The following is a 23,357-nucleotide window of genomic DNA, read 5'->3' on the forward strand; positions in this document are numbered from 1 at the left end:
ACTGACAAAACAACCTGTACGTGAATGTTTATAGCATCTGAACTCATAATTTCCCCAGAATGGAAACAACCCAAATATCCTTCAGTGAGTAAATGGATCAAACAAACCGACAGATCCATGATAGAATATATTCAGCAATAAAAGGAATGAACCGAGGGAAAGAAGATAGTCTCAAAGGCTGTATAAGTCTATTTATATGACATTCTCGAAAAGACAAATTTCTACTGATGAGAACAGATCATAGTTGACAGAGTTAGGAGTGGGAAGGAGGGTGTGATTATAAAGGAATAGCAGGAGGGAGTTTTATAGGACTATTTTAGGAGTTTTAAGGGTTTTTGTAGGAACTGTTTTATATCTTGATTGTGGTGGTGAATGCATGAATCTATACACATGCTCGAATTTGTAAAAGAACAAACTCAGCTATAGACTTGAGTAGGTTAAAATGGATGCATATTTGAATATAGGAAAGTTATCTTTTTACATGGTTTAACATCTAGGTTTAATTTCTAGAAAGCAAGAGTAGTAAATATACAGTTGATCCTTGAAGAACACAAGTTTGAACTGTGTGGGTCAACTTATACATGGATTGTTTTCGACCAAAACACATGAAACCCACATATATGGAGTGCTGGCTTTTCCTATCTGAGGGTTCCACAGGTCTCAATTGTGGGACTTCAGTATGCACGGGTTTTGGTATACATGGAACACTGTCCCCCACCCCTAGTATACCTAGGGATGACTACTTGACTGTTGGAACCACTGATCATGGCGTTGAAGTTCTCTGTCTTCATGACCCACTGAAAGGATGAAATGAATTGAAGATATGATTTAGTTTTCTTTCCCAAATCCTCAGAGCTGAAATTTTCTTGTGATGAAGCTCCAATGGAAATATTAGAATTTTCCTCCAATGTTCTTTGGAGGAATTGTCCTTCAAATTTCATTTTATATTCACAGATCATGTACCTACCCACTCCTTGCCAAGCAAAGAAACACACACCTTACAAAGTTTCATTCTGTGCATCTTTGGGATTGGCAGCATATTCAGTATGGTGGGTCCCAGATGGAAGATCATGCCAGAAAGTATGACCCTGTTCTGATTCTTGACTGTGGTAGTAGTTATATGATTCTGTGCATTTGTCAACACTTACAGAACTGTAAACCAGAGTGAATTGTACTGAATATAAATTTAAAAACAAATTTTCAAAATGCAACCAACACTCCTCCCCCCAAAGTAACACACGCTTATTGCACAACACTTAAGACTAACAGAAATATAAAGACACAAATTAAAACACCCATATCCCTACCACTCAAGATGATCACTTTTAACATTCTTGTACGTATTTTTCCAATTATTTATTTACACATGTCTATATGTACATAGTATCTTTATCACATAACTGAATCATTCCTTATATACTAATTTGTTTCCTCCTGTTCTCCCCGTTAACATTTATCTCACATTTTCCTGTGTCTTTATTCTCACAAAATGTTGTGCCAATTGCTCAGATCATATACTTTTCCATTGATATAGCATAATGTATTTAATAAACATTTACTCTTAGATATATCCAATTTTTTTACTACCAAAAAAAAAATTCATCAATGTATATTCTTGCACATAAATTTTGGGCTTCTTTCTTTTTTTTTGAGACGGAGTCCCACTCTGTTGCCCAGGCTGGACTGCGGTGGCGTGCTCTCGGCTCATTGCAACCTCTGCCTCCTGGGTTCAAGCGACTCTCCTGCCTCAGCCTCCCGAGTAGCTGGGATTACAGGCATGCGCCAAGATGCCAGGCAAATTTTTATATTTTTAGTAGAGATGGGTTTCACCAGGTTGGCCAGGCTGGTCTTGAACCCCTGACGTGAGATGATTGACTGCTCAGTCTCCCAAAGTACTAGGATTACAGGCGTGAGCCACCACACCCAGCCTGGGGTACATTTCTTTAGGATAAATTGCTAGAGCCGAAGGTGAAGGTTCTGGAATCCATAAAGTCAAAACACTTTTTATAATATTACGATGATACTATTGGTGTTTTTTCACTGTGTTGACATTTGCATTAATGGTGCAAAGTCAATGATGGGTAAAACTCTTGGCACATTAGCATCAATCAAAGTAGTGGCCCACTGTGGCCAGGTGCGGTGGCTCAACGCCTATAATCCCAGCACTTTGGGAGGTCGAGGTGAGGCGGGTGAATCACCTGGGTCAGGAGTTCAAGACCAGCCTGGCCAACATGGTGAAACCCCATCTCTACTAAAAATACAAAAATTAGCCGGGCATGGTGGTGGGTGCCTATAAGCCCAGGTACTCGGGAGGCTGAGGCAGGAGAATAGCTTGAACCCAGAAGGCAGAGGTTGCAGGGACCCAAGATCACACCACTGTACCCCAGCTTGGGGTACAGAGTGAGACTCCATCTCAAAACAACAACAACAAGAACAACAACAACAACGTAGCGGCCCCAAACTGTACTATTCATTATTGTATTTCTCATCATCATGTGCCCAGAATCTAACAAATAGATAACTAAGCCAATTTCACTAAAGAAAGTCCTCAATGAAAATAAAATTCTATTAAATTGCAACCTTTAAATATATATCCTTTTATTATCATGTGTTGAAGTACGGTATTTGTTTCCAGGCAAAGCATCTGTGCAACTGTCTGAGTTGCAAGCTGAACTAATCACTCTGTTCAAAGAACACCATCTTTACTTAAAAGAATAACTGATAGATAACTATGGTTATCCAGACCTGGGTGTCTGGCAGACATCTTCTCAAAAATTAACCAACTGATCCTGTGACTTCAAGAAAAACCAACTGACAGTACTTGTAAGCAATGACAAATTTCTAGCTTTCAATTAGTTTTCACTGGAACATTTGTATACACCACCATGAGCTCAACAGCTTCCCAATATTTAGACTTTTTTGACGAAACTGGTGATGATATGAACAAATGTGATTTCAAAAAAATTGTATAATGAATTTGGAAATTCTTCATGTCAGTGAACCAGTATTTTCTAAGTGACGAAGGCATGATGTTACAAAATCATGCATAGGTAAATGATCTGCTCAAAGTGCAAGACAGAGCAATGGATTTTAATATACCAGAGCACAAAAAGTTTACTGATATAATTTCAGATTCCACACTGTAAATAACCTTTAAGGAACTATATCATTACAAGATGTGGTGTAGTGACAAAAAAAGAATATCCACATAAAGTAAAACTCTTCATTTTCCTCAGTACTTTAAGAGTATACAGGGGTCCCACAAACCAAAAGGTTTGAGAACCACTGTGCTATACCACTTACATACATTCGTCAGTAAGAGAATCTATTTTGCTGGAAAATTTTAAAGAGGTCTCTCTTGAATCTGGGCTTTCCTTTGATCTTTCTTTGCTGATCTATTTCTGGAAGAAGTGGCTCTTGAGGGAAAGCTGTAGTTGAGAGAAATCATCCTCAAAAGATTAGCCATAACTTTACCCACATAATTTATAAATCCTTAGTATACATATAGATGTAAATCCTGGACAGTTTTCTTTTTTTCTTGCCACTTCATGCCAAGATTCTTGAACATTCTTTGATGGTGGATGGACACTGAAGCCCTGCTAGGCTGGGCTCCTGAGAGCTGGACTGGCAAATCATCTAGGTTCCCAGAAGCATCAAGAGCTCCTCCAACAGCCAAGAAACCATGAGCACTTGAATGGTCTGAATGAGGCCAAAGATCTTCCAGTAAACAAGCTGGGTGATGGACCTTGTTGGGAGCAAGCCCCCTCAAAATCTGGCCATAAACTGGCCCCAAAACTGGCCATGAACAAAATCTCTGCAGCACTACGACATGTCCATAATGGCCTTAACATCCAAGCTGGAAGGCTGTGGGTTTATGGGAATGAGGGCAAGGAACACCTGGCATTAAAGGCATTCTTAAGCCACAAACAAAAGCTTGAGCGATTTATGCCTTAAGGGCATGTTCCTGCTGCAGTTAACTAGCCCAACCTATTCATTTAATTCGGCCCATCCCTTCATTTCCCATAAGGGATACATTTAGTTAATTTAATTTCTATAGAAACAATGCTAATGACTGGTTTGCTGTTAATAAATATGTGACTAAATCTCTGTTTGGGGCTCTCAGCTCTGAAGGCTAAGACCCCTGATTTCCCACTTCACGCCCCTATATTTCTGCGTGTGTGTCTTTAATTCGTCTAGCGCCGCTGGGTTAGGGTCTCCCCGACCAAGCTGGTCTCTGCAGACCTCACAAAACTACCCACCCTGAAAGTTATACTATAGCACAGTAAAAACGAAAACAAAAACTTGGAAGAAGTGTCAAGAGTCAGATGAGTTTTGAACCAAGACAAAAAGTTATACATTGGTTTTCAAAAGCAAGCTAAGGTCAGCTGGGAACGGTGGCTCGTGCCTATAATATCCCAGCACTTTGGGAGGTCAAGGCAGGCGGATCACCTGAGGTCGGGAGTTCGAGATCAGCCTGACCAACATGGAGAAACCCCTTCTCTACTAAAAATACAAAATTAGCCGGGGGTGGTGGCACGTGCCTGTAATCCCAGCTACTCGGGAGGCTGAGGCAGGAGAATCACTTGAACCTGGGAGGCAGAGGTTGCAGTGAGCCGAGATCATGCCATTGCACTCCAGTCTGGGCAACAACAGCGAAACTCTGTCTCAAAGAGAAAAAAAAAAAAGCAAGCTAAGGTCAACACGTGATTTATGCCAAGCTCAAAACAAACCAACACCCATCATTTGGAAAACAACAGTGCTCTAACTCTCATCAGTAGTAGTATTTCTTGGAATCCAGGCTTAGAGAATTTTTCCATGGCACCTTGGAAAGGCAGCTGAATTAACCTCCTTCTAAACAGAAATACGGTTATTCCATTAAGACAAGACTAAGCTAGACAGGATCATCTGGAAATTCCTATCTGCAACTATCTACAAAGGGCTGATTTGCATGTGTGAACCAAAATGTAAATTCTCTGGGCAAACCAAATATGAAAAACAGCCATCGCCTGGGGGCACTCTCCTCCCATCTCTTGTTGACGCATGCAGCAGAGAACTGATAGTAGTTCCGTTTTGTTCCTTGAAGTCAAGAAGGTCAACTGTGTGAAAATCTCACTTTTGAAAGGTTAAATGAAATCTGTTCTGGTTCAATTTCTTACTCCACTACAAGATAGTAGCTCCAGATGGCTGGAGTTAGACCTGAAGTTGAGTTTTTCCTAAATACACAAGGTTCGAGAAATCAAACTGAAGAAAGGAATTCTACCGTTTTGGCACAAGTAGTTTTCTGTTTTTACCCACTTGTTTTCAGGTATCTGACAACTCCTATGGCATTTCCTCAGCATTTCAAAAAGCTTCCAATTTTCCCATCAGAGGACGCAAACCGTAACAGAAGTTGCTGAAACCCCAGGTTCAACACATGTGCTTCTTTTCAATGGCTGTACTAGTCCATTGCTGGATGGCTATCATCAGCCTTCTGGACTCATACCCTAGTCAGCCTTGTGACCTGGCCTAGCTTGTAATGCGAATGGCGAAGGCTCTTGATCCATCCTACTCTAAGAGTGACTGCAGAGAAGATGCTAAGCAACTTGGTATCCATAACTGGCTGTCTTCCAAGTTATTATGGGCAGGATACTGGACTAAGATCTCCAAGTATGGTCACAGTCTTGATGCTACTATGTGTGACCTGGGAGAGTCACCTGATAGCACCAACCTCTCAGAACATCATGAACTCATTCAATAAAATTTACCGAGCACCTATCAGGTTAGGCACAATCCTGGGTGCTGTAGTATTCTGTGCTACTGTAATATTCTAAGATGTAGTATTCTGCAGTATTCTGTGCTATTGCCTTGAAGGAGTTATAGCCTAGTATCCATTTCCCAACGCTGACTTTAAGACTCTATTCACCAACACTGAAAAGGAAACTACCTTATTGGCAAACTGAAGGGAGGGCCAAGAGGAAACACAGCAGTTTGGTATCCTAAATAGATGGGAGAGGGAGCTTCTAGATGGATACCTTGGAGAGACCTTGGAAAGACCTGGGCACCAAGGCCCCGGCCCAGGTCTGAATCTCTGGTGTTTCTGAGCACACAAAAGGAACACAGCTAGCCATGTTCATTCATCATGTCTCAGATTGGAACAGTGATAATTAATAATGAGTTCTCTCTAGGCACTTTCTCAGCACCTTAAGTGCATTATCCCATGTAGTCCTCATTATGATCTTACGGGGTGGGTACTATTATTTACCATGATCATTTCATAGGCTAGGAAACCGTAGCTTAGAGAAGTTCAGTACCTAGCCCAAGTTACAGATTTGGTAAGAGACTAGCAGTGGCTAGTCTGATCACTGATAAAATGGAGTGCTAAGCTTTCAGAATGCAGGGAAAGCAATGGAAAGGGCTACGGCTATAACTGCCTTCATCCCCGACAAAAGACTTAGGAGGGTGGATATCCATATGTAGGGAATGATACGGGTAAGGGAGAGACTACGAACCAAGCTCAGATCTCGTCAGTAGCTCTGGGGTTAGTCCTCAATCGGCAACAATATTCTCTGCAGTCTCAGCACCTCAGAATTTGGTGATGGTTCCATGTTAGTCCCCCAAAATCATGCTCTAGATCTGAGCCTCCCCAAACCGGGTTCATGCCATAAGGTCGTGATTAAATGAAATAAAAGATAAAGCAGTCTTCTCATAAATGTTAGTTATTCTACAAAGGATAAAAGTCAAGTGGTATAAATGGCTGCATCTGAACTTATTTGCTTATTAGAACTCCTTTACAACAATACTATACACCATGATAAGCTGCTTGTATAGAATACATAGCTGGCATGTTTTAGGGAACTGGATTTGATTGTTACTTAGATTTGTACAATGATAAATTACTTACAATGAGATTCTATTCCAGTCACCAGTCCCTTGTTCTTAATTTTTCTGTGAGAACATGCCATGGCACAGCAGCAAAATGTTATACCTGACTCAAAAAAATGAGCTTGCTTGACAATAACAACAACAAAAATTAGCCATTCCAAATAAAAACATACCAATCCTCCATGAATGGACACTGGTGTTAGAATGCCACATTTAAGGCCGGGCATGGTGGCTCATGCCTGTAATCTCAACACTTTGGGAGGCCAAGGAGGGAGGATTGCTGGAGGCCAGGAGTTCAAGACCAGTCTGGGAAACATAGTGAGACCCTGTCTATACAAAACTTAAAATAAAAAATCAGCTGGCCAGGCACGGTGGCTCACACCTGTAATCCCAGCACTTTGGGAGACTGAGGTAAGCGGATCACGACGTCAGGAGATCGAGACCATCCTGGCTAACACGGTGAAACCCCACCTCTACTAAAAATACAAAAAATTAGCCGGGCGTGGTGGCGGGTGCCTGTAGTCCTAGCTACTTGGGAGGCTGAGGGAGGAGAATGGCATGAACCCAGAGGCGGAGCTTGCAGTGAGCCAAGATTGCGCCACTGCACTCCAGCCTGGGCGACAGAACAAGACCCTGTCCCCCCCCCAAAAAAATTAGCTGGGTATGGTAGTATGTGCCTGTAGTACTGGCTACTTGGGAGGCTGAGGCGGGAGGACTGCTGGAGTTCAAGGCTGCAGTGAGCCATGACTGTACCACTGCACACCACCCTGGGTGACAGAATAACACTCTATCTGTAAAAATTAAAAAGAAAAAAGGAATAAAAATAAAGAATATCACATTTTAAAAATGCAGTTTGGTATCCCTGGCATTTATTTATGTTTGGCTTCCCAATCAAATAGTATGAAGCAAAAACAAATACTAATTTTCAATATGTTCTTTTCGTTTGGTTTTAATAAGATTTAGGATGAGTTCTATGGATTCCTAAAAAAATTACCCTTCTTCAAGCACCGCTGGGCAGCATGGATTGGGCTGCCTGTGATGTTGAATGGGTGGGATGGATATCTATTGCTTCTTTGTATGCCTTTTGTACCACTTATAATTATGCTGTTAGAGTCTACAAAAAAGAAACCAAATTTATTCATTTCAAATGTTCTAAATATAAATGCAGAAGCAAGGAAATAAACAGTAATTCCAAAAGTGCTTAGAGTTTAAACTTTTTGAAGTAATATACCTACGATTCTACCGCATATTGCAACCTATAACCTAAAAACTATCAAACCACATCACCACAGGTAAGAAATGAGAAATTTTGAGGGTTATTGAACACTGCATATTTGCAATGAAACTACAGTAGAGTTACTGAATACCATTGCATGGCTCTAAAACTCACAGGTCCACCTGCACAAGATAGCTCTGTTGAGAAGTGAAAGACAACGGAAATGAGAAGCCTTGTTAGTGATTTACATGGGTGTGGGCAAGAGGGATAGAGTGGGAGGCTGCTTCATCTCTAATTTATCAGATTTATTTATTTAGTTTTGTGCATTCCTAACAAAATTACCCTTTTTCAAGTACTGTTGGGAGCCATGAATGGTGCTTACTTGTGATGCTAAATGGGTGTGTATTTTTGTGAAGTGAATATTTTAACCAATATTTTACCCTGCCCTCATTGCACTTTTGATAAAAGGCAGCTCTAATTCAATCCCCGGCTTAACAACATTATGCTTGGGGGTTGTTATTAATTTTGTCCTCTAGGAATGCATATCTACTTTAAAATTTAAAAGTTTTTTTTTTTTTAACTTACAAAGATGAAAAACAAGCTTAATATGGACTTTTTTTTTTTTGAGACGGAGTCTTGTTCTGTCGCCCAGGCTGGAGTGCAGTGGCGCCATCTCGGCTCACTACAAGCTTCGCCTCCTGGGTTCACGCCATTCTCCTGCCTCAGCCTCCCGAGTAGCTAGGACTACAGGTGCCCGCCACCAAGCCTGGCTAGTTTTTTTTTTTTTTTTAAAGTAGAGATGGGGTTTCACCGTGTTAGCCAGGATGGTCTCAATCTCCTGACCTCGTGATCCTCCCGCCTCAGCCTCCCAAAGTGCTTGGATTACAGGCGTGAGCCACCATGCCCGGCAATATGGACTCTTCATACACTACGAAGCATCCCACTCTACTTCCTGGTGTGTGGCCTCTTCCAAAAGAACTCACAGCCACCATGGTAAGGCTCAGCATCATTGGTCAAATGCTCTCTTCTTCCCTAGGTGCTTAAACATGTATGCATAAGGAAGTTTTCACATCATAAGGCAACATACACTGCACATTATTTTTTAAATTCCTCATAAATGTGGGTTCAAAAGAGATTTAAAAATGTGGCTTATGACACAATACACTAAGAAATAAAAGAGAAAAATACAAGGAGAGAACAGAAAGAGAGTAACAAAGCTAGGCATCCACTTTCTTTGCCACGTTATATAGAGATAGATTCTTCTATCAGGACAATGAAAGTACATTTAGGCTGGGTGCTATTGTGCATCATGATGATATTTCTGGTTAATGTCTCTGTGCCTGGTATTTGGTTTGGGGAAAAAACAAATTAAGTCTATTGAGTTGGGGACAGGTATATACTGAAATGCAGAGTTGTCAGTGCCATAAAAAACAGAAAAGTAACAAAGAACTTTATTTGTCATGGCTTTCATGACCTTAAAATATTGTAGAATTTTGTGTTAATCCAAGAATCCTGTATGCCACTAATAAATCTTACGTCAATCTGACAGCAATGTAAAAAATTTTAAGGAAAAAACAGCAAAATATAACCTTTACTTGTCAGTTCCTTTGGCTACTAAACATCAAGATATATATACTTCTGAGAGCAAGGGCTGTGGCAGAGATCACACATAAAACAGAAAGAAAGCACAGCCCCTGTCCTCAAAAAGCTTAATTCAGGAGAATTCTGAGATTATAAAGCCTACAACAACTTTCTATGGAGTGAGACCACCAATTTCTGGCCCTACCAACTATCAGAGGTTACCATACGCATGGTACCAACAAGCTGTTCACGTGTTCTTTTGAGATGAAGGGCCAGCCCCATCTAAGGCCAGCAATATCTCAATGTTTAAAAATCATAGTAAAGTACTCATATAATGTACAAGTGGCTAGAAACACTAAAAGGCTGGTGGGGAACACACTTCGCCCCATCGGAATACTCTAAAACCTGCATAAGCCATCAATGAAAATTTAGGAACATATTTAAGTTGACTATCACTATTGCATTTTCTAGAGCCTCCACCTTTAAAGGCAAATGGCTCTTTAAGTATTAAAATGGGGGTTTAATATACTTTAAAAAGAACAGTACTTGAGATGAATGTAAATGACCCAATACCCTCCTCCCAGGTACCAAGAGGGGTCGCATTTCCTATTTATCAGCAAGTCATCAGGATAGGCCAGAATCTCAATCTCAGACTCTCTTCTGTGGCTGCTTCTTGGATGGCTGAGGGGAACACTTCAAAAATGAACCAGCTAAACAAACTTCCCAGCAGCACTTGACAGAGCTACACCTATTCTTCCCATTTCCAAAGCAGTGGAGAATTAATTACCAGTTCTATGGATCTATTGTAAGTATAATAGACTAAAGAGCTATCACAGACACATTTATTGTAAAAGCACAATCCCAAGAGTGTCTAGTGGAGGGCCAAAACGATTAACACAAATGCTTTGTCAGATCAAAGATAAAACCTGCACCGCCCAATTGAGGAATGAATTAGAACAGTGGGTTATCTTTCAAATTAACCAGGGCAGTTAGTGAGGAAAATTTCATGAAAGTGTAATTCTTAGCCTTTGTGAATCCACACAGCAGGCATTCTGCCAGCTGACAAGATGATGAAATTTTCATGCTTAAAAAAAGCCCTCTTCATTTCCCAATTTAGATTAGCTAGTGTTTCTCTCCCTTTTGTGTGTGTATGTCTATTTGCTCTTCTGGAGCAGAATTTAAGGGGAGGGGGAACACATATCAATTTTTCACTGTAAAACGGAGTCTTTCAAAAACATCCCTAAAAGCTTAGAGTTATAGTCTTTAAGCTGCTTTTTTATGATTTTCAAAAAATACCAGTTCAATTTCAACTTTATACAAAGGAACCAACAAGGACCAGGGCATGAAATCAGCTTTGAATTAAGGCTTTCTGTGCTACCTCAAAGTCTTTCAACACTTCATCAACTCTCAAGACAAAGCAGAGTTGTCTTCTTCCTAAAGAAATTAATATATTACTTAAAATATCCTGGCTCAGTGCTTTTTGTATTTCTATGTATATCAAAGTTTAAATGTTATAGGAAATTAGAATTCAGGGGATACAATCATTGCTATAGATGAGGAGCAAAAAGCCTCTCCTTTCCCATAAAGGAGCCAATATTTATTAAAATATTATGTGATACAGATTGCTTCTCAGATAAACAAATATTTGTTATATCACATTTACTCAGTCAGTCCTGTTAATTCATGACAGAAGGTAACAGAACATGTGATGTACTTTTCCAAAATTAAGGTAATTTAGAAGTATACTTTGTTACCCCAAACTTTTGTACCTTTTTTCTTGACAATCTAATTTCTTAGTCATCTAGAACTATGTTTCTTGGCAGGTTATAGTGTTTGGTCAAGTACCATATTCCATTCATCTTCCTGGAGTCCCTTCCTCATGAAGATACCTTCCTTTCTCAGTGCAGGTTGACTTCCCCCGCAGTGCTTCTAAGACTAAAATTAAAATAATATTGAGACTCTTGCCTTCATTTCACAAACAACTTTAATGCCAGTGGGTAGTATTTTTTAAGTTGCTAAATAGGAGAAAACCATTTTGGTAATTAGCTTCAGAGACAGTCACTTAACCTCAATACTTACTATCAATATCTTTACCTCAGTACACTTGGTATATTAGTCTCCAATTGGATTACCATCACCATGATAAATCACACTGAACTAATAACTGTAATCAGTATCACTCGAGGCACAATAACAGAAGAAACTCAATGCTATGTCCCTCTAGGAGGAAACAAGATGGTCTACCAATGAAGTAGAACCTAAAGGTATAGGGGCTTTTTGTACAAAAGCTCTGATCTGGAAAATATTTGAAATATTTGTTTAGCATGGGGCCATAAGAACGAATAATGGATTTCTTTCTCTGCCAACCAATCACATATAATTCAGATCAGAAAGTAGAGAAATAAGTTCCTAATTTTGAGGATAGTCATATCAATTTTTAACCCCAGGAATGACATATGGCTATTTTGATCAGAAATCCCTTAGAAATGTCAATCAAGTGGGCAGTTAACTACAAAAACCTGTTACTTGATGTTAGTGAGATGGCTGGCAAAAAGACAATTAAAGCAAATGCTCTAGAAACCTTGTGTTAAATATCTGGATCCCTAAAAGTAGGTTATTTAGCTTGAAAAATACTTATATAACCACCACCACAACATACACACAAATTAGGTTAGAAATCAATCTTTCAGTCAGGGCATATTTCTAGCTATACAGAAGATCATTTTTCAGAGTATTTGCAACTTAGTCAAAACAGACTATTCCTTCTTAAAGAAGGAAATAGATGAGTTTCTTCTAGTATTAACATTTCCGTGGTGAAGATCTTGATAGACTAAACACAGAGAGAAAACTCAGAATTCTTCCCAAGAGTCAGGCAAGGATCATACTCTGTTCATTGAGGCCTGTAAATGAGGAGCTGAATAGTTTTGATTTGGCCTAAATTTTCATGTGCTGCACATTTCATCTACTGAGGAATGTGACCCCACAGACAACTTTTATTCCCATCCACTGTTCAGTAAGGGCAGCACAGGATTATTCACTAAGATGTTTCAGATTTTCCCAAAATGTAGTCATAATTATTATTTTTTAATAATGTTTAGGCAAACTGACTTGCTTTTCTGATAAATATATTCAACACCAAAATAATAATACTGGAACTCTATGTTTTTACTCTTCATCTTAATGATCTAATAGTTGCTTTTCACACAATGAGTTCTATTTTAAAGAAGAAAATGCTGTTACATGTTAACCAATACATGAGGAGAAAGTACAGAACGATCTTTAGAAAAGTCATAGGTCTTAACTAATGTATGTTTTTTTTTTGGAAATGTGTTGCCAATGTAGCTTTTAAAAAGAAGTTACAGTGAACTTTCAAGTTAACAGAAAATTTGTTTAGATGACAAATGACATACTGAAACACTAAGAAAAATCAAGTGGATGTGAAGTTTTTAATTTTTGAAGAGAAAAAAACTAATTCATGTGAAATGTGTTAAAAACAAAAACTCTGAATAAAAGCCTTCTTTCCAATGAAGACAAATCACTCATTGTTCTATTCTGGCATTTATAGTATAAATTTATAAAAATTAGACATTCTCTTTTGAATGCCAGACAAACTGCATTTAAATTTAAAAGATATTTGATTTCCTCAGAAAACTAGGGTATGGAGTGGTTCAGGGTGCTACATAAACACAAAGTATTAGTTTTGTGTGGGCAGTCTACTAAGATCACCACACATAATCTACTGGCTCTACTTGCTGACAATAGCCAATAGTGATTTTTTTCTTCCTTTATCCAAAGATCTGAGCAATCATTTAATTAGTCTTATTAAGGTAACAATAAACTAAAACATTTCTTAATTATATTCCGTTTTTTTTTTTTGAAAAGTAAAAAATTTCATTATTTAAAATACTGCTCATAAATGAAAGAGATGTAATGCCTGAAAGAAATTATCAAACAATTTGTCAGGCTAATATGCCAAAATTACATACTTTATCATATTAGTATTAATAGCATTTCACTGGGAATTTTTCCCAAAAGTCTTTTCAAAATTTTACAGTTTCATGAAAACCAAAAAACAAGTACCAAACCTCAATAAGTTGTGCATGTAAGAATGTCATTATGGATACTTACATCGTAGTACTTTTTAATGAAACGTCTAATGTCCATGATCAATTTGTTGCTCAGTTGTACTGTAAAGGTCAGAGGTGAAGCCTTACAATCGATGTTACTGCAACGATACAAGCTGGGCTCCATATCGGTTCCCTACATAAGTCAGGACAAGTATACAAAAAGTTACTGTGAGGCTATAAAAGGGTTTTTGTGCTTAAAAACTTAGGTGCTGTCCTAGTGTTGAATATTCTTAATTCGTTTTATTGGTGAGTTTTTAACCCTATCTTCTCAATTATTTTCCTCCCAAAGACCGCTTTAGTCACACATACCTTCCATTCCTTGCCATCATCATAATGGAGTGCAAAGTCAAAGGGAAAACGCTGAAATCACTATTTTACATTTCCTACACGAGGGACTCTATGGATAAAATAATTTTTCCTCTGTAAATACCAGTGAAGTTATGTTACTGGAAATAAACCTCCTTCTTAGAGATACTGATTAAAAACTTTAAATTTGTATTTATTCATTACAAACTTGAAGAAAAACAAGAGCCTTTATCACATTAGTCTGTTTTCATCTTGTCAACTTAATTTTAAAAATAAAGTTTAAAAGTTAAAAGTGTAGTACCACAAAAACAGTATCACTTATTGTCTGCTTAGCAAATCTAAAATTTTGGCAATTTTTCCAAAAAATGAAGTGCATTGGGGGAGGGAGGCAGGAGAAGTAAAAATCTGAAATAAATAAATATTAGTTCGGAGAAAACATTTTGTTTTGTTGTGTTTTGTTTTAAACAAAGACAAGGCAAATGTAACATATAGCAAAACTGTTGGGATTTCTGAAGCATTTGTTTTCCTTTCTGATACTTAAACATCTTGGTTTCCTGCTCCAATCTGGTACATAACCCTACCCGCCACGCTAAGCAATTCCAGGTGGAAGAGATTTCAGAGCTTGACATCGGCTCTTCCACAGTTAGCCCATCTGCAAGTCGTCAAGCCTCCATGCAATTAACTATCTTATTTACAGCTGTAATGAAGCAAAACTCAAGGATTTAGCAAGTATTGCTGATCTGTGTCTGCCTCTTCCTTGCACTTGCTTCCAAAGACTGCTTTGTTTTGATTCAAAAAAATGCAAAACATCTGCTGTTTGTCCAAATTAACTTAAAATAATTACTTTTAATTTAGATAAAGGGTGTCTTTTCTTTCAGTTTCAAGGTTTTACACAGTTGTGCTGCCTATTCCTTTGCCAATGGCTAGTATATGCATAACACTGCAGTGGAAATCAAGTAAATTGGCCAAGTTTCAAGCTCTGATCCAAGGTCAATAATACATTTTTTGGCAGTACTTCTTGAAAGGAATGTCTCCCTGTGACTTTTTAAATGTCTAATATGCAAAGACAGCAGAAAAGATAAGAGTACCTTTACAAAATGGAGGTAAGTGGGATGTGTAAAGACAAACACAAACTTTCCCAAAACACTTAGTTCCCATTAACTTGATTTAAGATAAAGAAAAATATTGGTCTAAGTCTTAATAGATGGGGGTTGACAGTGGGACAATACAGGTTACTAATTAAGAAATTATAATAAAAAATACTTTAAGATAATTTACAATTTTAAAGGGATTCCACTTAAAAACCAAGGTCAAGCACTCTAGGAAGCCAAAATAATATTCAAGCACATTCAAGTAAGAGTTTTCAAACAGAAATAAAAGCAAGCTGTGAAGGTAGATTTTACATGATGCTAAAATTCTTTAAACACATGAAAGCAACATGCGTGTATTTATTTCACCCTTTTTATATATCCCATAGTGGGGGAAAGGGGTAAGGCCTTTATACAAGTTCGCTCACAAAATGAAAGACAGAAACAACTAACCGAACCATCAAAGACATTATCATAAATATTCTCAGTTCCACATGTAGGGCATGGACATTTGAATCTTTCACAGTCCCTGTATTTCTCTTCATCAGTGAGCTGTGCTGGGCCACCAAGTAGAGCATCATTCTCTTCATCTTTATGATAATGATGAACTCTAAATTGGGTGGGGTCAAGTCCTATTAATATAAAAGAAAAAAACAAATTCAGAAAAGTATTCCAAAAATATCCCAAAGAAGAAAACTCTCACAAAAAATGATTTTAATTTCATGCACATACACACAACCATTTGAACTCAAGAGCACATGGACAAATGACTTCTCTTTTTACAAGAGATTATTTTATAAATAAAACAAGTAACTGCAACAACGCAAGACAGAAATATGCCACTGAACACATGGGTTTGGAAGCAACTACTTTGATAGGATGTTTTTATTACTCTCTTAAAGTTACAATGAAAACCTCAAATAAATGTGTACTAAGAAATTCTCTTAAAATGAAATTGTCACAATTAAAACTGAGAATAAAATCAGAGAATAAAAATTCCATTAAGGAAAACAGGTTCACTGCCATTACAACTCCTTCAAGTGCAGACACAGCTAACCCTGATTTCAATGCAGTAGTCGATTTCATCTTGGCTCAGTAGTTAACAGCATGTAGGTTGCAATCTAATTCAGTGGTTAAAATTCAGTAGCAGTATCCGAGACAAAATGCAACATGGTTTTCTTGATGTTCGAAATTCAGAAATTTAAAATATGTGCAAAAAAAATGGGTCTACAGATTCTATAGGCCAAAATGTCCCCAAGAATCCTGAAACCAAATATACCTTCCATATTTCATTCAAAACAACATAAGAAATCAATCGATGCATGTTTATGCTGTTTTGTTTCCACAAACTAATTAGGGAAAAGAAACATTTTTAGGCCAGCCTATTTAATTTACCCTTGGTCAAAACATGTGTGCCAAAATTTACTATTTGAATTTATACTTAAAAATAATTATTCTACACTGTTTCTTAGAATTTTAGGGATTGCTGAGGGATGCTTTCAAGAAAAGAATGTAAGAGATAATATTTCTATCTTTTGGAAATCTAAGGAAAAACTTTCGGAAATCTAAGAAAAACTATCTTATTTTAGTATAAAGGTAAATAAGTAATATAAAACAGTTACTGAGCCAAAAGCTCACAAATACCAAAAATATCAAAAAATTGTTTAAAATTTATCAACAGCTACATAGGTAGATAAATCTAACAAGATGCATTCAGAATTCAGCAACAGAATCCTAAACCCTATTTGGTCAGCTGTCAAGTGACATCTAGTAATTATAAAATACTGGAGGCTGACTCTTCACAGTTGAAAGGGGCCAAACAAAGAATAAGATAACTGAGACACAGAGTCTCAGTTTTCTCACCTGCAAAACGGAGGTAGCATCACTGATCATACACTTTTGAAGTTTAAATTGGATAATATAGAACAAACCGAGTTCAACGCTGCCTACTGCACAGCAAGCACTCAATAAATGCCATTTGAATGAAAAAATAAAACAGTGAATGAACATCATTTAATCTAGACTATACTCACTCAAGATTATACATTTAGAAAACTGTACGAGACATGTTCATGTTGCATATGAAGTTAATAGCTACTCTTTGTAGGAATTAAAGTATTTCCTAAAGTGGTAGTATATGATAAAAACAAAGAATGCACATTCAGAACAATTTGAAAAGCTGTTCTTCATTAGTGACATAAATTATGTTAACATGGGCCACTTGTCACCAAGACACTATATATTTCTATTTTACAAGTTACCTAACCCCTAAGAGAAACAGCAAATTAGAGAAGTATGTGGGAATACATATATCCTCACATTTAAAGCTAAGGATGGTCAGAGGAATTGAGAGAGACCACGCCAGTGAATGAGGCCAGTTCGTCTCTGGAGTGAAGGGTAACTGTCGCTAATTCAAACTCTAGTTGTGAATCCAAGTATTCACATAATATTTTGATTTATTTGCAATTATGAGAAAGGAGCTTCACTTTTTCTCTGACCCTATGACTATTAATCAGTTTCCCAGGCCAACACTAATCAAAAGATAAGGAAAAAGAAAATAAGCAAGATTTTTCTAAAAGGCAAGTTTCTTTCACAGTCCAAAAATAAAGGAACAAAACAATGCTGGTTTGCACATATACAAAACTGACCAGGCTATGAAAAGGAACCAAGAGGAGCTACTCTCTACTCCTCCCCACTAGCCATGGCTCACTTGGTGCACCTGAGTGCATGAACCTGCAAGCACTGACCCAGGACAGCCTGCCTGCACAGTAAGCCAAAAGTGGATGTGGGCCATCTTGTTACTTACTCACAGAGAAACGCCCAAACGACTGGCTGAAACTTGCGAAAAATACTAGGTCCTATGAAATGTCTACTCTAAATGTCTACCCTAAAAATCCATTTCTACAAATCACTCAATCTTCCCATGGCAGTAACAAAGCCAACTGGCTTAGCTAATTACTTCAGATTTATTCCCAAGCTGATTTTTTTTCTTCAGGGGAAGGGGCTTCAATCTTAGTACTCTCTTGGTCATAGTTCAATGCTAAAATGTAAAAATATAAAGGGAGAAGAGACTGTAATGAGCTTAAAATATTAGGTATATAATGATCCTTGTACAAGTTAAATACCAAAATGCCATTTAAAAAGTTATTTTCTTGGGAGGGCAGTTATAAGTTCAACAAGCAAACCACAGAGGGCTAAATTAAATCGTTTTAAGAAAATATACAATGTCATGTTAAAAAAATAAGGATCATTGCTGCTGGAATCTTTTTTGAAAAGGTGAAAATCCAGGGTTAAACAAGCCCCAGACTTAGTCACCATATACATTAGTTTTTCCAAATTCTCACAAAACTGGTAACAGCAGCTTATTTCGAAGTTTCAGTTGACTTATAAGAAGTTTTACTGCTTATACCCTAAACTCATTAAGGCTGGAGTGAAACAAGAAACAAGTATCTGGTGCTGCCACCTAGAGGTAGAGATTCTGAATTTTAAAATGTGCAAAACAGCAGCTACATGTAATTCCATTTTTAATTGTTGTCACTCCAAAATTAAACACTTCTGTCAAAAATGACATTAAGGCAAAATCTTTATTACTGCACTTGCCCTACATGCATATACACCATATAATTAATGTTACACTGCTTACATTAGTCTTTGAGCAAGAAATGCAAAACTGAATCCCAAATTCCTTATTGCTTCTACTGAAAGCTTTCTCTGAACTGGCTTAAAGGAACAAACTTTATGTCCCATTTGAGAAAAGTAACTTCCATTTCTTTTAGGCTAGCTCTTGACAGGTGACTTAAGTCTTCTGGTGAGGCACAGAATGAAGGAAGGAGCAGCCTGCCTGGGCTTTGCAAAACCAGTTATCTGGAGGAAGAGCAGCCGTGGTTTCCCCCAGAATAGGCTGAGATGATGTATGCTTTAATTCAATTATGTGGCTTGTAGTGATCGACTCATTTGTGCTGGGGTTGAGGGTACAGAAGAGGGAGTGAAATGAAATTAAAATACTGTCATTTATAATTAGAAAATTTCTAGGATCTCACATTATTTTGGCAACAGGATCAAAACTCTCATGTTTCAAGAAGTATTTATAGAAAGTAACATCATAGGCATCGGGGTGGATGAGCTTAGCAGTACTGTCTTTACTTAAGTCACCATAGTCTTATCACACACACCCCCAGTATGACATTTAGCACAAAATTATTTTTCTACCATTGCACTTTCTAACCATTGTAAATTATACCTGTTCACCTGCCCCCACTCCCAAGGAGTTTTTAAACTGTTCATAACTTGAGGCATACGGTCATTAGAGAGACTGACACATTTAATCAAATTCTTTCCTTCCTTCAAAAGACAAGGTCTCTATTAGTGCAACAGCAAATAACTATAGTGAAACCCTTATATATGTTCATGCAAGTGGGGAAGAGGGAAAATCCACATAAATGAAACTCCAAATGAGTAAAGGGAGTAACTGGTATTTACAAGCAGTTATTTGTAATATGGATCATTTAATCTATGAAGGAAGCTAACTAATAGAATCCTATTGAGTGAAATTTTTTTGTAAAAATTTCTTAGAGGAAGTAAACCATTTATCTTTTGCATGAGTTCAGGTTTTCATATATCAGGACATCTTAGAAGATAATATGCAAAGTGAAAATTTAGTATGATTAAAGAAAAAATAATTTTCAAATGGTGAATGCTATATCCACAGAATGCTCATAGCAGCTTTATTCATAATAGCCCAAAATGGAAACACTCCAGATGTCCATCAACAAGAGAATGGATAAACTAGTATATCTACCATGAAATACTACTCAGCAATGAAAAAGAGTGAATACTGATACATGCAACAAGACACATGAATCTCAAAAATACCATGCTAAGTGAAAGATGCACACAAAAAGAGTATATACTGTAGGAAACCATTTATACGAAAATCTTGAAAAGGCAAAACTAACTGATGCTGATAGATTTCAGATGAGTGATTGCTACTATAACAGAGGTGCTGACTGGGAAGAGGCACAAGGGAACATTCTGGAATGATGAAAATGTTCTGTGTCTGTGCCTAAATAACTGATTGTATATACTCAAGATTTTAGCATTTTATGGTAAATTATGTGAATTATACTCTTTAAAAAGCATGCCAAATAGGAAAAGATGTTTGTATAGGTTGAACATCCCTAATCCAAAAATCTGAAATGCTCCAAAATTTGAAACGTTTTGAGTGCCAACATGATAGCACCAGTGAAAAATTCCACGCCTGACCTCATGTGATGAGTTGCAGTCAAAACTTTGTTTCAGGCACAAAATTTTAAAAAATATTGTATAAAACTGCCTTCAGGCTACGTGTATAGGCTGTATATAAAACATAAATGAACTTCATGTTTAGACTTGGGTCTCATCTCTAAGATAGCTAATTATCTATATGCAACTATTACAAAATCCAAAAAAATTCCCAAACACTTCTGGTCCTAAGTATTTCAGATAAGGGATACTCAACCTGTAATATATACTTCCAAAAGACTCGTAATTAGAACACATAGGAAATGCCTGCAAATCAATAAGCAAAAGAGAAGCAAACAGGACAACAGAGAAAGACTTAAACAGGCATCTCACGAAAGGAAATATTCCAATGGCCAAGAAGCATGTGGAAAGGTGTTCAACTTCATTAGTCATCAAAGAAATACAAATTAAAACCACAACTCTATGCCACCATGTAAAATGAAGATGGAAAACACTACCCTACCAAATGTTGGTAGGAATGTGGAGCACCCATACACTGCTAGTAGGAAGTGTAAACAAGTAGAACCACTTTGGAAAACTGGTAGAATCTATTAAAATTATACATACATGTCCCCAATGGCCTAGCAATTCTCCTTAGTACATACCCAAGAGAAATACATGCTTATGTTCGACAGAGGACCTGTACAACAACTCTCAAAGCAGCACTATTCAAAACACCCCAAATGTGGAAACAACTCATAGGTGTACCTCCAGTAGACAGTCATACAATGTGGTATATTCAGACAATGAAATATTATACAGAATTTACAGAAAGGAAGGACAAGCACATGGATGAATCTCACAAACGTAATATTCAGTAGAAGTAGTCTAGACACAAAGAACAAAGACGCAATTTGTGTAATATCCCCCAAGATCCACCTCATATGTTATTAGATGCCAGGTATGTGGAGGATCATTTCTAGGAGACATGAGGGGCCTTCTGGGAATGTAGTAATGTACTGTTTCTTGAGCTCAGTACTGACTACACCAGTGCATGATGATCCCGTGAAAATTTATCAAGCACTTTCATTAGGTTTTGTGCACTTTTCTGTATGCATGTTATACTATGAAAAATTCACACTTAGGTGAGAAAATTGCATACTAAATATTTCTTATGAAACATCTATGAATTTGTTGCAAAATGCATTGAATCTCAAACAGACATAAACCCCACTGCCTAGGAAGAAGCGCGTATTTTATATTTTAGCAAATATAAAATATAATAAATTGAGCCTAAATATAATCCCATCTTTAAATCTAACTATTTATAGGAAATACAGGAGACAGAAGAACATGTTAAAAGATACCACCAGGATGTGATCAGTAAACTCCAGAATGAGAAAAATTCTACAGGACAAAAAGCCCAGCTTCTTTCATAAACAAACTGGGAGGATCAACAAAGAAAAAAAAAATAGAGATTAACTACCAAGTTGACCCTGACTGGATTCCAATCCAAACAAGGAGCTTTTTAAAAAGTGTATTCATAGTGCAATCAGGGAAATATAAACACTTGTTGGAAATTAGACGAAAGGAAGGAATTGTGAGGTTTTTTAATGTGATGTGATAATAATACCGTTATGCTGAAAAGGGGAATCTTTGTCTTTTAGAAATGCAAAATGGGCTGGGCGCAGTGGCTTGCGCCTGTAATCGCAGCACTCAGGGAGGCCAAGGCAGGAAAATCACCTGAGGTCAGGAGCTCGAGACCAGCCTGGCCAACACAGCGAAACCCCGTCTCTACCTAAAAATACAAAACAAATTCAGCCGGGGATGGTGGCACATGCCTGTGAACCCAGCTACCCAGGAGGCTAAGGCAGGAGAATCGCTTGAATCTGGAAGGCATAGGTTATCATGAGCCGAGATTGCACCACTGCACTCCAGCCTGGGTGACAGAGCAAGACTCTGTCTCAAAAAAAAAGAAATGCAAAATGAAATATTAACACACAAAATAAATATATTTTGAAGGATATACTTCAAAATAATAGAGGAAGGTGGGAAAGAGGAATAATAAGATTGGCCACCAATGCAGAATACTAAAGGTGGGTGATGAATATATGAGGGTTTAATCTTGCCCTATAATTTAATATATGTGAAACTAGAGAAAATTTTGTATTCTCTACTATAACATATATATATATATATATATACACATTTTTCCATAATAACAAGTTTTTTTTTTGTTTTTTTGTTTTTTTTGAGGCGGAGTCTCACTCTGTTGCCCAGGCTGGAGTGCAGTAGTGCAATCTCGGCTCACTGCAACCTCGTGTCCCAGGTTCAAGAGATTCTCCTGCCTCAGCCTCCCGAGCAGCTGGATTACAGGTGCCCGCCACCACGCCTGGCTAATTCTTTTGTATTTTTAGTAGAAATGGGGTTTCACCCTGTTGGCCAGGCTTGTCTTGAACTCCTGACCTCAAGTAATCTGCCCACCTTGGCCTCCCATAGTGCTAGGATTATAGGCGTGAGCCACTGTGCCCAGCCCAACAAGTTTTTAAAATATTACAGATCCAATTTAAAGATAAACAATTTACTATATAAGTGTCAGACAACCGAAACTGTCTTTCACACCAACAATACATCTCTTCATAATGTAAATGGAAAATTTCTGAGTATTTTAGAAGAAATAATAGCCGAGCCTTTGGTTTAAATGAATACCCAAGATTTTTATTTTCCTGGAGAAGATAGTTCTCAAAATCTTGACAGAATAAACAGCCTGATGAGCAGCATTCTCATGACTTCAATCTATTGGTTTTAATGCCCTTGACAATAGACGCAAATATAAATTATAACTTAATGAGATGTGCATTTCTGGGCAGGAGAAGCTTTTCAAGTGTCTTCTTCCCCGTTTTTTTTTTTTTTTTTCTAAGACAGGGTCTTGCTCTGTCAAGCGCAATGGAACGATCA

The 23,357-nt window shown here is 37.6% G+C and overlaps 1 protein-coding gene across 1 annotated transcript in view; it reads right to left on the reverse strand.

Moving 5' to 3' along the window:
• The window catches only part of POLA1 (DNA polymerase alpha 1, catalytic subunit), a 313,094-nt gene that overhangs the window by 149,737 nt on the left and 140,000 nt on the right, over positions 1 to 23,357 (reverse strand). Inside the window, exons 33-34 of the mRNA XM_003917516.4 lie at positions 15,633 to 15,811; positions 13,787 to 13,918 (exon numbers count right to left, since the gene is read on the reverse strand). Coding sequence (XP_003917565.1) covers positions 13,787 to 13,918; positions 15,633 to 15,811 — 311 coding nt within the window. The remainder of the gene's footprint in view (positions 1 to 13,786; positions 13,919 to 15,632; positions 15,812 to 23,357) is intronic.

Source organism: Papio anubis, chromosome X (genome assembly GCF_008728515.1).
Source record: "Papio anubis isolate 15944 chromosome X, Panubis1.0, whole genome shotgun sequence".
Classification (NCBI taxonomy): Eukaryota; Metazoa; Chordata; class Mammalia; order Primates; family Cercopithecidae; genus Papio; species Papio anubis.